The sequence below is a fragment of the Martes martes genome (genome assembly GCF_963455335.1).
Source record: "Martes martes genome assembly, chromosome: 6".
Taxonomy (NCBI): domain Eukaryota; kingdom Metazoa; phylum Chordata; class Mammalia; order Carnivora; family Mustelidae; genus Martes; species Martes martes.
The window spans coordinates 115,019,609-115,035,508 of NC_137893.1; the positions used below are offsets into that span (position 1 = coordinate 115,019,609).

General features: G+C 48.9%; 1 protein-coding gene across 1 annotated transcript in view; it reads left to right on the forward strand.

Moving 5' to 3' along the window:
• ETV7 (ETS variant transcription factor 7) overlaps positions 1–15,900 on the forward strand; it is a gene marked incomplete at its 5' end in the record, with an annotated part of 46,219 nt that overhangs the window by 25,969 nt on the left and 4,350 nt on the right. The window contains 4 exons of the mRNA XM_080805930.1: positions 10,902–11,066; positions 11,448–11,573; positions 13,644–13,859; positions 15,463–15,605. Of these exons, the coding sequence (XP_080662056.1) occupies positions 10,902–11,066; positions 11,448–11,573; positions 13,644–13,859; positions 15,463–15,605 (650 nt within the window). The remainder of the gene's footprint in view (positions 1–10,901; positions 11,067–11,447; positions 11,574–13,643; positions 13,860–15,462; positions 15,606–15,900) is intronic.

The following is a 15,900-nucleotide window of genomic DNA, read 5'->3' on the forward strand; positions in this document are numbered from 1 at the left end:
TGGGCTCTGTTCCCAACCCAAGCCACGGTGATGAGGGAAAATGGGACTTTGGGGCTGGACCTAAAGACCCTGGGTGTTACTGCTGAGAAGGACATTTGATGTCATCTTATGGCAGCTGAGGACACCAATTCTCAGAGAGGGACAGAATTCTTTGCAGGTCCCACAAGGCCCTCCAGATTACCTCCCATGGCCTCCCCTATATTCAAAGTCTACTTCCATAATTGGCACACCAAGTCCGAGGATGTCAACGCTAATAGAGACCCTAGATGCTGCCTTGAGTAATTCACTCATATTCCAAATAAGGAAATTGAGGGCCAGAAGATTGTGTTCTGCCCAGGTCAGTGACCTCCCTGCCACTAGGTGCCTAGCTCAAGGTTACTGGGTAAGAGGGTACAGGAGGAGGAGTGGGGATTTAGAAAATGTAGTCATCACCTTGGTAAATACAATTATGCCAGCCTTTTAATTTTTTGAAGCCCCCTTTGATGGGGCCCCTCTGAGATGGTTACCAGGCCCTCCTGCCCATTTCTAGTGACAAGAACTTCCTCTCCTCTTCAGCCAGTTGGTTCCCTGGTTACTCAGTTCCGGGAGCAGGGTCATGTGATCTATTTAGAACTCCTTAGGTACTAATCCTATTGTCTTTGATTAGATTTCTTCAGAAGCAGACCCTGAAATACTTCCCCATAGAAGAGAGAAGGAAATCTAATTTAAATTTAAATTGTAGGGGCCCATGGGTGACTCAGTGGGTTGTGTCTGGCTCTTGGTTTCAGCTCAGGTCATGATCTCAGGGTTGTGGGATCTCTGCCCTGTGTTGGGCTCTATGCTCAGGGCAGAGTCTGCCTGGGATTCTCTCCACTTGCAGGCAGGTTCTCAATAAATAAATAAATAAATAATAAAATCTTTTTTTTTTAATAGATTTTATTTATTTATTTGACAGACAGAGATCACAAGTAGGCAGAGAGGCAGGCAGAGAGAGGGGGAAGCAGGCTCCCTGCTGAGCAGAGAGCCCGACGCGGGACTCGATCCCAGGATCTTGGGATCATGACATGAGCCGAAGGCAGAGGCTTTAACCCACTGAGCCACCCAGGTGCCCCTAAAATCTTTTTTAAAAATTTTTAAATTGTAGCACTGCGGGCAACTGGAGCTCACTCCCAATGGGGACCTCTGGGGGGCAGTGAGAGTACACCCTGAGTCCTCCCAGCCCCAGGGTAAGGAAGCAGGTTCTTCATCCGCCCTTGGGTGAAGCTGCTTCCATTGACTCCACTACAAATTGAGAAGACCCCTCCTTTGAGGAGAAGCTGAGCCAAACCCAGTCAGGGCTTGGCTTGGCTTCATCCCCACTTTCCCATTCCTCTCCAGCTTTCCACGTCCCCCTTTGCACTGGCTAAGTCAGGTGCAAAGTCAGGGGCTGACATTCGGCATTTGGTGGCCTTCAGAGAGTAGAGGTGAAAGCCAAGGGCCATGGGCAGGGCCCCAGCAGCATTTTCTATGCTTCTCATCTTGGGTTTCATGAGTCATATTTACTTCTGAAAATATTCAGGCAACCCAGTTCTGGCCCTTAGTAAATACCTGAAAGTCTTAAAAGATAGGGTATATGAAATGATTCATTTTCCTCTCAACAACATCCCAAATAAGCAAACTGCTGACACCTAATGAAGGGTTGCCCTTTCAGATGGCTGGGGTGATGTCATTCCTGTTTCTTGAAATCAGGTTTCCACTGCTGGGCATCTCTCTGACATTTATCCTCAGTTGTCCACCCCATTCCCTCCTCCACCTCTGGCTTCTCTTCTAATCATCAGGGTGATTTGCCTCAGCAGGAAGGTGAACCAACAAAATAAATCTTTTTTTTTTTTTTCCTTCAGTAGCAATATTTACTCATCCAAGCCTCACATTCTTTTTTTAATTTTGTTTTATTAACATATAATGTATTATTAGCATCAGGGGTACAGGTCTGTGATTGGCCAGGTTTACACACTTCATAGCACTCACCATAGCACATACCCTCCCCACAGTCCACAACCCAACCACCCTCTCCCTATCCTCACCCCCCTCACCCCCCCACAACTCTCAGTTTGTTTTGTTAGATCAAGAGTCTCTTATAGTTTGTCTCCATCCCAATCCCATCTTGTTTCATTTTTTCCTTCTTTACCCCCCAAGCCCAAGCCCCCACGTTGCCTCTCAAATTCCTCATATCAGGGAGATCATATGATAATTGTCTTTCTCAGATTGACTTATTTCGCTCAGCATAATACCCTCCAGTTCCATCCACATCATCACAAATGGCAGGGTTTCATTTCTCCAACAAAACAAATCTTGCTTATAGCTTTATGAGCTGGCAATGAGGGGAACACACCAACAATTTCCCTGTAGAGCTTACATTTCCGTGTTTATTTGCCTGACAAACAAAGATGTGCATTAGAGTAGTTCAAAGTCCCCTCTGAGGATGACTGTCCAGTCTTGTCACAGGACGTGGGCTGGGACAGAGGGGCTGGATCCATGAGGCTCCAGCACGGTGCCCTGCACTCACAAGGAGACTCACAATGATGCCTTCTTCTCTGGAAGTGGAGAGCAGAAGAGGATTCACATAGCCCCTCCCCCAAGTCTGCATCCTGGAGGGTTTTCCCAAGGCCAGGATGAGTCAGGAGCTGTGAAGGCAGTCCAGCCCCTAGGACCCCTTGCAGGAGCCGGGCTGAGGTCCCCCAGGGAGGGAGTCTGGGTGGAGATGATGCAACCTCCTGGGACAGCTCAGGGGATTTTGAGAAGAGGCAGTTTAGAGCTGGTCACCAGCGTGTCCGCATTTGATGACAGATGCACTGAGACTCCACATGATAAAGTCATCTGTGCAGCTGATGGCCAGAGGGGCCTCACACCCAGGACATAGATTTTGGTCCTGACTCTCTGCATTTTCCTGGAGCTCATTCCCTGGCCAAAAACAAAAAAAAACAAAAACAAACAAACAAACAAAAAAACCCTCTTGAACTTGAACTTACCACCATTGGATACAGAGGAACTGGTGTCTCTGCCTTTTGAAAGTGATTTTCAAAGCTCCTAGGTGTGAATAAGCCATGGGAAGAGACCATAAAGTGCCACCTGCAATTTTCAGATGTCATGGGCAGAGGGATGACACCTCTCAGCAACTCTCTGGCCATGTCAAACAAGGGAAAAGGCTCTTGGGGGAATTCCAACAGATGAACTTGCTGCTCAAGTTCACACCCTTCACTTACAGAGAGTCCCCGGCACTTTATTTTTCCATGTACATGAGTCTCTTGGGAGCCTTGTTGACATGCAGATTCTGATTCAGTAGCTTGAGGGTGGGGCACAGCCTCTAGTGAGCTCTATCTCTAGTAGACTTCTGGGTGACACTGCTGCTGCTGCTAGAAATACATTTGGGGGATGCCTGGGTGGCTCAGTTGGTTAAGTGTCTGCCTTCGGCTCGGGTCATTACCACAGGGTCCTGGGATCAAGTCCCACATCGGGCTCCTTGCTCAGCCGGGTGCCTGCCTCTGCCTGCCTTTCTCCCTGCTTGTGCTCTCTCTGATAAATAAAGAAAATCTTTAAAAAAAAAAATACATTTGAGGGCTTCATTTTATATAGCTATGTCCTAACAGTGCTTTTCAGTTTTTGGTCAGGACTCACTAAGGAATGAAACCAATTTAGTGGGTCAAAATAAGTATTTTTAAAAAATGAAAAAGAATGTTTCATGAATACTTTGGGCTCTTTTTATATACGTGTGTGGGGGTCATGATATAGAAAGCATTTTTTTTTTTAACTGTGGGTTGAGGTCAGAATGGTCTGAGAAACTCTGCCCTAGGTTGAGGCATATGAAAAGCAGTAAGTTAGATGGATGCAGATGTCAAGAGAGCGGTGGGGTGGGATGAAATGGGGAGGCTGGAGGCTCAAAGGGAATGTTCTGGAAGCTTTGAATATTCACAGTGATGTTGCCACCTGCCAATGAAAGGGAATGTGGCAAACAACACACAGATGGGAGATTCCAAAACCCCATGATCTGGCAACAAAGAACCTCCTTCTTCCTGGAGTCAGGGCTAGACCGTGTACATCTTTGTGCTGATTAAAAAGACCTCTCCTTTCTGAGGAAGCCAAGCCAAAGCCAGCCAGGGCTGGGCTTGGCTTCATCCATACCCTCCCATCCCTTCCCTCCAATGGTGCCTTTGTGCAGGACACAATACAACTGTTTCTACTAGCCCTGGCCCAATGTCTGGTGACCATAAAGCTGAGTGTGATTACCAAGAAAGGCCGTATCAGTTGAGACAGTCAGGCAAAGAATGGGGTGATGGATTTGAAGACCCTGGACAGACAGTGACCCTCAATAAACCAAGGACAAGCTACAGCAATCATGGCATAGAAACAAGCTGCTCCCTCTGTTTTCAGGCAGGCTTCATCAGTGAGGATGTTGGTAATCATAATACATATCATTTGTTGAGTTTTTACTCTTGCCCAGTCATTGTGCTGGGCATATTGTGTTTACTATAGTTAAATACACCTAAATGGGCCTAGAAAGTAGATTCTTATTATCCCTGCCTAACAGATGTGAACACTGGTCTTACAGTGGGGAGAATGATCTTGTCCATAGTCAGCCTCCAGTAAAATGGTGGGGCTGGGATTCAAACTCGGATACCTCAGACCCTACAGCTGTCACTCACTCTGAGCAACAGCCTCCAGTATGGGATGATGGCGACTCCCATTTTTATCAGACTGGCCAAGCATTTTACGGTTTCTTGTATTCTTCCTGCGAACCCTGCCAGGAAGGTAGAAACCAGCTGTTAGTTCTGGATTTGGTTGCTCATGATTGGTCCAGCTCTGTCATTCTAGAGGTCACTCTACCTAGCAAACTGCAAGGGATATGGTGAGGAGTAGCTGGGAAATAGCTTTGCTCAGGAGGGGAGGGGCAGCTTGAGGGGGTCTTAAAATCAAAACAGAGGAGTTTTGACTTGCTGAAGTTCATAGTTGGGAGCCATGTCAGTTTCTTGAGCAAGAGAGTGAAAGGGATGACATGGAAAGAGAGACCTGGTTTGGGTGGGATTGGGAGCTGGTCAGGATGCCTAGAAGTCTTTCAGCTCACTCATTTAGACAGTTTATGTTTATTGAGCATCTGCTATGTGCCGGGCATTGCTGAAGGTGCTGGAGAGACAGCAGTGACTGGGACTGGCAAAGTCTGTGGTCATGGAGCTGACATTCTAGCGGGGGATACAGTGACTGCTTAAGCAAGATGCCCAGTGATAAACACAGCGGAGGGTCATGTGGCCCAGGACAGGGAGGGGAGGCTTTGAGTTCTGCCTTACTCTTGGGGGTGGGTGAGAGGTAGTGCTGACTCTTCAGGGAGATACACAAACCCTCCAACAGTGTCTTGGACCCACAGTCTCTCCAGCTTCCCCAGCTGGGGACTCTGTCCAGACCTGTCCAAAAGCCAGGAAGCAGCTGAGCTGGAAATCCCCAGTGATCATGTGGTTGGAGCTGGGAAAGTAAGGTGATATCAGGCTGGAGTCTTTTTTTTTTTTTTTTAAGATTTTACTTATTTATTTGACAGACAGAGATCACAAGTAGGCAGAGAGACAGGCAGAGAGAGAGGAGGAAGCAGGCTCCCCGCTGAACAGAGAGCCTGACATGGGGCTTGACCCCAGGACCCTGGGATCATGACCCGAGCTGAAGGCAGAGGCTTTAACCCACTGAGCCACCCAGGTACCCCCAGGCTGGAGTCTTGAGACACAAGATGGTTAATGTGAGGAACTGAAAATATCATGGATCACAACCAAGAGAGGAAGGAGCCTAGGCAAAGCCCCTTGAGGGGTGGTCAGACTGGTAAGGGGAGACTCTGTTAGGCTTATCCCAGTAACGGGGTCAGGAAGATGTCTGGGGGGCGGGTAGTGGATGCCTTAGATAACACTTGCCAGCAATTATGGAGCTCTTAGGTGTGGGGGGGGCCATTTGCCAAGCTTTTTACTTGTGTCACCTCGGCTAATGTCAAGAGCTCCACTTGTCTTGGAAGGCGCAGACCACGTGCCAGACACTGGTCTTTACACTGGTTATTCCATAGAATCCCGATGACAGCCCCATGTCGCTGGTACTGTATTCCATCACCACCCTCGATTTGCCGATGAGGACACTGAAACACAGTCGTTTTGCCAGTTTCCAGCTGGCCTGCCACCATCATCGATCCTTTTCGTTGTATGTTTCTCCTTTTCCTTTAGGGATAATTTACATACCGTCATGTGTACAGATCTCAAGTGTACAAATGTGGACACACCTGTACAGCTACTACTGAGATCAGGAACTAGACCATTTCCAGTGCCCCAGCAAGTTCCCTTGTCCCTCTTTCCAGTCCATTCCCCTCCAAGTGGCCAAGGGGGACCGCTCTTCTGATTTCTCCCCCTATATTAGCATCTGTTCTTGACGGCATTTTTACATCTGGCTTCTTTCCTTCAGCAGAGTATCAATGAGCTTTAAGCCATGTGTCCTGAGTAGCAGTGTCTTGTACTCTCTGTTTTCCATTGCATGGAAACATCACAACTTGATTGTCCGTTCTCAGACTGATGGGTATTTGGAATGTTTCCACTTCTTTTCTATTATGACCAGAGCCACTGGGGACATTCGCATACATATCTTCTGGTGGATGCATTCCCACCATGGCTCTTAGGCGATGTTGGATTGCACAGTATGTAACCTGGGCTCCTAACCCCTGCTCCATCCTGCCCCTCAAACAGCACAGCAGCCCCGCCAGGCAGTGAAATGTTATCCCATTTCATAGAGGAGGAAATGGAGGCTCAGAGAGGTTGAATGCTTTGTAGGTGACTTGGCCAGCAAGGGGCTGAGCTGGGGACCCAGACCCTGGGGTTGGAGATTTGGCCCTGAGCTAGGTGGCTGATCCACTGCTTGGAATTTGATCCTTCCCTGGGGGCTCAAATCCTATTGGAAGGCCCTTTATGCCCCTAGTATTCTTTGAAACACGAGGAACGGGAAGGTCCCTTTTCTGTACTTACTGGACTGGAGGTGCTGGCAGCAACAGGATGAAAGGCGAGGATAGGCGTGAACAAGAGGTAGTGAAAGAAAAACTAAATCACACTCTGGGGCAATGACAGGCTTCATTTTCAAGTTCTACTCTGTGATCTCAGAGTCTGTCACAGGCAGCTTGGGACATCCCCAGCCCATGTCTCTGGACTGGGTAGCAGGACCACATCTGTGGTTGATACTGTCTGCCAAGTTTACGGTTTCCTTCTCTTCCTGTAGTTCTAGTGTTTCCCTGGAGGCAGGATGGCTGGGGAGGGTGTGGAATCCATCCCCACCCTCTGGCCAAACAGGCCCATATACTCCTCTGACTCAGGAATCATAGTCTTAAATTTTCAGGCCGACAGCCCCAAATACCATGAAAAAGGCAATGCCACAAAAATGCAATGGCCCATGGGCCCCCGAGCCCCAACAGCCCTGGCTGGCCGAGGGGCCCACCCCTGACACTTCTGAATCTCGCTATCGGGTGGTTTCTAGCTTTGACACCGCTCAGCTTTTGTGTCTCAGGCCCTTCTGCAATCACTGGGCTGATCTCCCACGGAAGCTCTAAATTCCTCTTTCCACCAGCAAGGTGTCCTTTTCCCTGCCTTCCTGCCAGGGTTAGGTGTTATCATTAAAAAAAAACGCTATCTCATTCTCTGATTGTGTCTGTCCCTGACTAGTGAGGTGTCACGTCTTGCCACATGTTTATTGGTGGATCTGTTCTGCTGCAGAGATGCTCAACCGGAGGCAGTTTTGCTCCTCTCCCCTGGGGACACGCGGTGACATCTGCAGACATTTTGGGTCGTCACATCTTATTGGTGTGTGGGTGTGTGTGTGTGTGTGTGTGTGTGTGTGTGTGTGTGTTTGCTGCTCACATCTAGTTCCCAGAGGCCAGAGATGCTGGGGAACATTCCACAAAGCTCAGGACAGCCCCCACAGCAAGGAATGATGGAGGCAAAATGCCAGTAGTTCTGAGACTGAGAAATCCTGCTTCACTGTAAATTGCTGGTAAGACGTTTTGTCTTGGAAAAAAAAAAAAAAAGAATCCATTTGGAGATGCTCTTCACCATGATAGACATTAGCCCTTTATCTGTCATCTATGCTGCAAATATTTCCTTTTATTCTGCCCTCTTTTAGTTTCGTTTATGGTCTCTTACCACACATACAAAACTTAATGTAGTCAAGTCATCTTCCACGTATGTAACAGCCTCTGAGTTTCCTGTCTTGGTTGAGGTTTGAGGTCCCCCACCCGACCCTTGTTTAATGTATGTGGGTTTCCTATTTCCACTCTTTTAAAAAAAGCTTTTATTTTTCTTTTTTTTAACTTTTTATTTATTTATTTGACATAATAAGAGAGAGAGAGAGACAGACAGAGAGAAAGTGAGAGAGTACAAGCAGGGGAGCAGCAGAGGGAGAGGGAGGCTCCCTACTGAGCAGGTAGCCTGACATGAGACTCAATCCCAGGACCCTGGGATCATGCCCTGAGCCCAAGTCAGATGCTTAACGGAATGAGCCACCCAGGCGCCCACGATTTCTGTTGAGGTTTCTATTGTTCTAGTCATTAAGCCTTAATCCCGTCTGGAATTGATTTTTCTAAGTGGAGACAAGTGAAGGTCCAGATATATTTTTTTTTCCAGCTGGAAAAAAAAAAAAAACCAGTTGTGGTTTTAACATAGCTCAAATTCACTATCCTTTTCCACTGAATTAAAACCCCTATCGTGTATTAAATTTACACACACGCACACATAGATGCGTGAGCGCACGCACATACATCCAGGCTCCATCTTTCCCCCTGATATTTGTCAGTCTCCGTAATAGCATCAGATCTTGATTATGTGGCTTTGTGGTATGTAGTACATGAAGGCCAGTTGCCACCTCCATTCTTTTCTTCCCCCTTAAATACTTTATTGGTTAGCTTCAGAAATTTCTTCTTCTTCATTATTCATTCTTAGGTCTCCAAAGAAAGTTAAGGGGAGCCTCTCCTTCCTCCCAAACTGGGCTGTGCTGCTCTGCCTTCTGTGTTTGTAGCTCAGGGTCCTTTCCCTCCATGTGGCTGAGCAGGATTGTCATTAGATAGTCATTGGGTACACCCTCCTGCCAAGCTCACTCTGTGCCGGGTCCCCAGCAGGGGCACAGTGCCTGGCACAAGGCCCATGCTTGTTAGATATTGGCTGAATTGATGACAAAGGGATGATACACTTGTACTTTTTCTTTTCTTTTTTCCTTCTTTCTTTTTTTCTTCCTTTTCCCCTTTCTTCCTCCTTCTCTTCCTCCTCCTCCTCCTCCTCCTCCTCCTCCTCCCCCTCCTCCTCCTCCTCCTCCTCCTTCTTCTTCTTCTTCTTCTTCTTCTTCTTCTTCTTCTTCTTCTTCTTCTTCTTCTTCTTCTTCTTCTTCTTCTTTTGTAAACATGAAAACAAGTTTTATCTCTTGTGCTGACCAAGACAGTCACAAGGTGGTTTAGTCTTTGTCACTGCCAAAGTGTGGCCTTGGACAGGTATCTCCCCTGCCTCAGTTTTGCTACCATTGCACCAGCCCTGATGAGCCCCGACCTCCTCCCACTGTGACACAGGATCCTGACAGGGCTGAAGCGTTCTTGGAAGGAGACACACCACACAAAGCAAAGCACCAGGCCGCCATCACGGTGGGCACAGGGCTGGGGGCCCTAATACTTTTAGGGGCCCACAAAAAAGTTCTGATTTCTTTTGAAGTCAAAAGAAAAAAAACGAACTTTTAGGCAGAAGAAAATGTTTTCACTAGGGAGAGGGTGGTTGGGTTTTGGACATTGGGGAGGGTATGTGCTATGGTGAGTGCTGTGAAATGTGTAAACCTGGCGATTCACAGACCTGTATCCCTGGGGCTAATAATACATTATATGTTATTTAAAAAATAATAAATTAAAAAAAATTTTAAAAAGAAAATGTTTTCATATATAACAATACACTCTCCTTTCTACCAATGCAGTCATAAAATAAAATTTTATTTTATTTTAATAATAAAGGGAGGAAGGGGCCTCTGAAGGCAAGAGTACCAAGGGTCCACGAAAGTCACAAGGTGGCCTGGTTAAACACAACCCACATGAAGGAGGTAAATAATTGGCATTAGGAGCATAAGAGGTCCAAGCAGAGTAGACATGTAAGGAGGAGGAATAAAAGAAAGCAGCTCCTTGTCTGGGTATTGCCAGAGACAAGAACACATAAGCTGGAAATGGGTGCAGGAGACTTCTTTGTCCTCTGGGCTGTTCCCTGAGCAAACCCAGATCTGAGCTGGCACAACAGACCGGAAGAGTGCAGCAGCCAGACAGACCTGGATTCTGGACCTGGCTGTACCTCATGCTGCATGTGTGACCTGGGAGTAGTCAGCCTCTGGGAGCCTCAGCTAACTCACTGGGAAAACAGTGACAATAACACGCCTTCTTCACAGGACTGTTAATCATTTAAACCATCACTCAACATAGATTGAGCACTGCCTGTGGGCCATGCGCTGTCCTTGGTGCTGAACACATACACCAATGTGTCCCCGTGCATCCAGCCTGGTGCCTGGCACGGAATAGTTCAGTAAATATGTGTTGAATTAAGAACTGGAAAACAGGCTGGGGTACCAAAACTAAAATAAGTGAACGCATACATAATGCATAGATAATGATGAACATAAACTTAAACGTATAACTATGTGAAGTGCAATGAAAAGGAAAGTCAGGTGCCAGGAAGGAAAAGAACAGGACATGGTAACCAAGAGGGAGACAGGAGAGGACAGCATTGGTGCAGATTTAGCATTCTGGGTGGGCTTCTCGGAGGAGGTGACATTCCAGAGAGGGCCTGAAGTGGAAGGATGAGTGACTGTTGTAGGGAGAGCTCCTGCCCCTGCCCTGTTCTCTCTCCCAGTCCCTGTCCCTGTGGTTGCAGGCATCCAGCCAGCACTCTGGAGCAGGGAGGACGTGTTGTACTGGCTGCGCTGGGCTGAGCAGGAGTACGCTCTGCAGTGCACTGGGGAGCATGGGTTTGAGATGAACGGCCGAGCCCTCTGCATTCTCACCAAGGATGACTTCCGGCTTCGTGCACCTGGTTCAGGTCAGGGGAACTCACTGGATTCCCTCTAAAATGTTCTGACGGAAACCCAGGTAGGCCCAGGAGAGAGATGGAGGGAGATGGATGCATTGGTGGGAGGAGCATGCTCACCTCTCAGCATGGCAGACGTCCCCCTTTCCATAAATGTTTGCCTGGTCATTCCTTGCAAGAGCAGGCCTGCAGCAAAGGAATCTGTTTGGCTGTTGTTTGCAGAGACCCAGAGGTATGTCCTGCTATCATTTCCCCTCCCCTTCCCCATGGCTTTTGTCTTCTCTACCCACTTCCACTCTGCCACTTCTCATCTCATCAGCATGAAGCTTGTGACTGACCCCAGCCATCGCCCCAGAGTCAGGTGACTGACTTGCTCCCTTCCTCCACTCCTAGGTGACGTCCTCTATGAGCTGCTCCAGTACATCAAGACCCAGAGGCAAGCCCTGGTGTGTGGGCCCTTTTCTGGAGGGGCCTTCAGGCACAAGATGTCTACTCAGTGCTGCCCCTGCCTCCTAGAAGGTGAGGAGCTCTTCTCAGAGCTCTGGGACTCTCCCCCAAGTTGGCCTCATTGGGAAGGATGGCAAGGCTTCCACTAGGCAACCTAAGGGAAGAAGCAGCTGTGTGGGCTGAGCTCTCCCATCTGCACTGCCTCCTTAGCCCTCACCCTGGCCCCTATGACTCTCTCGGCAGCCCTCCTCCTTCTGTCTCCTCATTTCTCTGCTCTCTGCTCCAGCAAAGTATTTCCTCTTCTCCTGATCTCCCTGTGGAAATTGTCCTAATTAGGGATTCTAGCAGCCTGAACATGGGGATGGCCACATCCACCATCAGTCCTTATCTATTATCATGGCCTACAACCCAGTGGGTCATCCCCCCTCCCCTCAAACTCTTCCCTTGGTTTCCAGAACACTCCACAGTCACTCCTTCTCAGTTTCTAGCTTCTCTTTTTCTTCCCTATTTCTCAGTGTTGGGGTACCCCACGGCTTGGGGGGCTTTTCTCTATCTGGACTCAGACCTAGGGTTTTAAATACCGTCTAGTACTAATGATCCCTACATATGTCCAAACCTCTGTGAATTCTAGATTTTCACACCCCACACTGCCTACCCTACACCTCTCCTGGGATGTCTAATGGGCATCTAACCCTAAAAGCTCCTAAAGCAAACACCTGATTCCTGCCCCACCACCCTCCCCACAGCCATGCTTCTCTTCCAGGCTTCCTCATCTCAGCAAACTGCAACATCCTCCCAGTTGCTCTGGCCAAAATGTTGGACATCACCTTTGATTGCTTTCTTTATCTCTCGCTCAAATCCCCACCATCAACAAATCCTATTGGCTGTATCCTCAAAATCTATCCAGAACCCACCCACTTCACACACCTCCACTGCTGCCCATGGCCCAGCCCCTATCACCTCTAGACATCAGCATTGGTGTCCTTGTATTCACTCTTGACCTCCTATCATCTATTCACAATAGAGTAGCTAGAGAGATCCATAAGTCAGATCCTGTCACTTCTATGCTCAAAATCTTTTGATGGATCCCATTGTACTCACAGTCAAAGCCATAGTCCTTACAATGACTTCCTGTCCTCCTCTGTCCTCTCCCACCCCTCGCCCACTTGCTCATGCTAGTCTACCCACAGTGGCCTCCATGTTCATTGAACAAGCCAGAGACACTCTTGCTTCAGGGCCTCTGCTCTCTCTGCCAGGAATTCCCTCCTTTAGATACACACATAGCTCACTTCTCTACTTCCTTCATATGTCTGTTAGATGTTAACCCTTCAATGAGACCTTCCTGTACTATTATGTACCTCTGTCTTTCCCAGGATTTCCCATCCACCTTATAATGTTTTATTCCATCCCCCCTCATATTGTATACTGTTTCTATTTCCTTTTTCATTTTAATCATCTCTTTCCCTTTCCAACCACCGTCCCCCACTGCTACAATACAAGCTCCATGACAGCAGGGGCTCTGTTTTTCAGTTCAGTGGTATGTCCTCAAGGTTTTTTTTTTTTTCCTTAAATTTTATTTATTTATCTGACAGAGAGAGATCACAAGTAGGCAGAAAGGCAGGCAGAGAGAAGTGGGGAAGCAGGCTCCCCACTGAGCAGAGAGCCCGATGTGGGGCTCAATCCCAGGACCCTGGGATCATGACCTGAGCCGAAGGCAGAGGCTTAACCCACTGAGCCTCCCAGGTCCCCTGTCCTCAAGGTTTTTAGAACAATGCCGGCTCACAGAAGGTTCTCAATAAATATTTTTTGGGTGGTTAGAGAGAACATAGGACTGAGATACAAGGCATCTGGATTCTGGACCTGGTTCTGTCATCCCTTGGCTTTGCAAACAATTTTACAGACGAGGGAATAGGTTTGAGAGATTGAGTTACTTGTCTCGGAGCTGGGGTTAGCACCTGGTCTATCTGGCCCTCACCCTCGCCCTCTGTGCTTCCCTGACCTTCCAGCTGGGAACTGGATGGAGGAAGAGCATTAGAAGTGCTGCCCACAGGGCTCCCAGTCATGCCATTGAGGGGTCTGGGCTGGGGCCGGGGGCGGGGAGGCTCTGGACCCACAGAATCAGTGGTACTTACCTGCTTGCAGAGGGGACTGGGACACTTCCGTTGGTCCCCCGAAGCAATCTCCTGCAGCAGCCATCACACCTCAGGCTGGCCAGCTCCTCAAGTTCCCTGGCCAAGTGGCCCCTCAGAAGGGAGGAGTCCCTCAACGTATCACACTGTGCAGAGCTGGGCTGCAGGACTGAGGGAGCCTGCTCCTTCCCGACCATGCCGCAGGCCCCCATCGATGGCAGGATCGCTGGTGAGTAGGAGACCATGTGCCCCTGGCCCAGAGGGAGGTGTGCTGAGGCCAAGTCCCAGGGGTGGGTGGCAGGGAGGAGGGCTGTTTTCAGCTTGAGAATGAGTCTGTGCTGGGTTGTTGGGGGATATAGGGTGACTGTCCCGTATGCCGGCCACAATCTGGCCGCAGCGGGCAGTGCTATCCAGGGTTGCCAAGCCCGCCCTTTCTCCAGGGCAGGGACCGTGAAGCCAGTCATAGTCAGTGAGACTGGCATGGCATATTCCTCTCCTTCAAATTTTTATTTATTTCTTTCTAAATGGTTGGGTGCTTACTGGGTGCTGGGTATGATTCTGAGAACTTTATTTAATCCCACACCAGCTTTTGGAGGTTTGTGTAAGACCCATTTTATAGGAAGGAAAACGAGGCACTGAGAGGTTAAGTGACTCCCCCAGGATCAATCACACAGCAGTAAGTGGCAGAGCTGGGGTGTGACCCCAGGAAGTCTGGCTCCAAAGCCTGAACTCTAAGCAGGTGACACAATTCCACTCTACATTCATCAGTAAAGGGTTGATTAAAGGCCGCCAGACAGACTGACAGATAAACCGCCTGCTTAACCATCGCCAAGGGGTGGTTTTTTCTAAGACACCACAGAAGGGGCAGAAGCCTAGCTTCTGGGTTGGAAATGGCTGCAAATCACTAAAACACAAATATCAGGTCTTTTTAATAATGATGCTTAATATTCTTTGAGCACTTGGGGTGCCTGGGTGGCTCAGTGGGTTAAGCCTCTGCCTTCAGCTCAGGTCATGGTCTCAGGATCCTGGGATGGAGCCCCACATCAGGCTCTCTGCCCAGCAGAGAGCCTGCTTCCCCATCTCTCTCTGCCTACTTGTGATCTCTCTCTCTCTCTCTCTCAAATAAATAAATAAATAAATACATAAAATATTCTTTGAGCACTTACTCTGTACCAGACTCTGGGCCAAGGGCTTTTGGGTTTATGTTACTTAATCCTCATATCACCACCTATAAGGAAACTGTGGCTTGGAAGAGGTTAGGGAACCTCCTGGAAATGACCCAACTGCAAGGCTCAGGGAGGGGGACTAAATCTCTTGCTCCAGGCCCCCTCTGCCACTTGCCCTCCAAGATGGCACATTTGATTTTCTCAAGGCCTCTCCCCAGGGGGCTCAACAGGATAGATTTAATAATCCCAATTTAATGGAGAAGGGCCAAAGGGCAGAGACGGATCTGGAGGCAGGTGCGGGCCTCTGGCCACCCTCTGGCACCCCCACTGCCTGCTCTTGCCACCTGCCCCCACATGAAGGGTATTGGCTAGGTTAGACTCCTTGGTCTGTGTGTCACTAGGAGACTTAGGTGACTGGGGAATCTGTCCATACCTCTCTGAGTCCATTCCATCATCTCTTCCTGGGGATAAAGGTAACCACTTCCTAAGGTTAGGGGGAATAAATGGGGTAGTGAGCCCCCACACGTGACTGCTCCTGTTGAAGCTGTCGTCTTGACCATCCACTGCATGCCTGGGCCCCAGCCTAGACAGCCCCAGAGCACCTTCCTAATGCCTGTCCTCACGGCTCCAGGAAAGCTCTGTCTACACCCTTGTGCTCAATTGCAGACTGCCGGCTGCTGTGGGATTATGTGTACCAGCTGCTCTCTGACCCCAGGTACGAGCCCTACATCCGGTGGGAAGACAAGAACGCCAAGATCTTCAGAGTTGTGGATCCAAACGGGCTTGCCAGACTCTGGGGAAACCATAAGGTAAACCGCAGCCAGCAGGCGGGGTGGCCTCCACACATCCAGAAGGGGACAGAGCAAGGGTTCAGAGTGGACCCGTCAGCACTAGGGGACGGTCCTCAACTGACTGGGGAGGGGAGGGCGTCCCCAGCTTCCCTAGCAGCTCCAGGAGTGTTGGGATCAATTTATTCTGGGAGATCCTGGGGGACAACAGGACATTACTTCTGGAGGATGGGGACTGTCCTGAAACTCAGGGGTCTTGCCATGACGTTACTTCTGGAGGATGGGGACTGTCCCTGAAACTCAGGGGTCTTGCCAT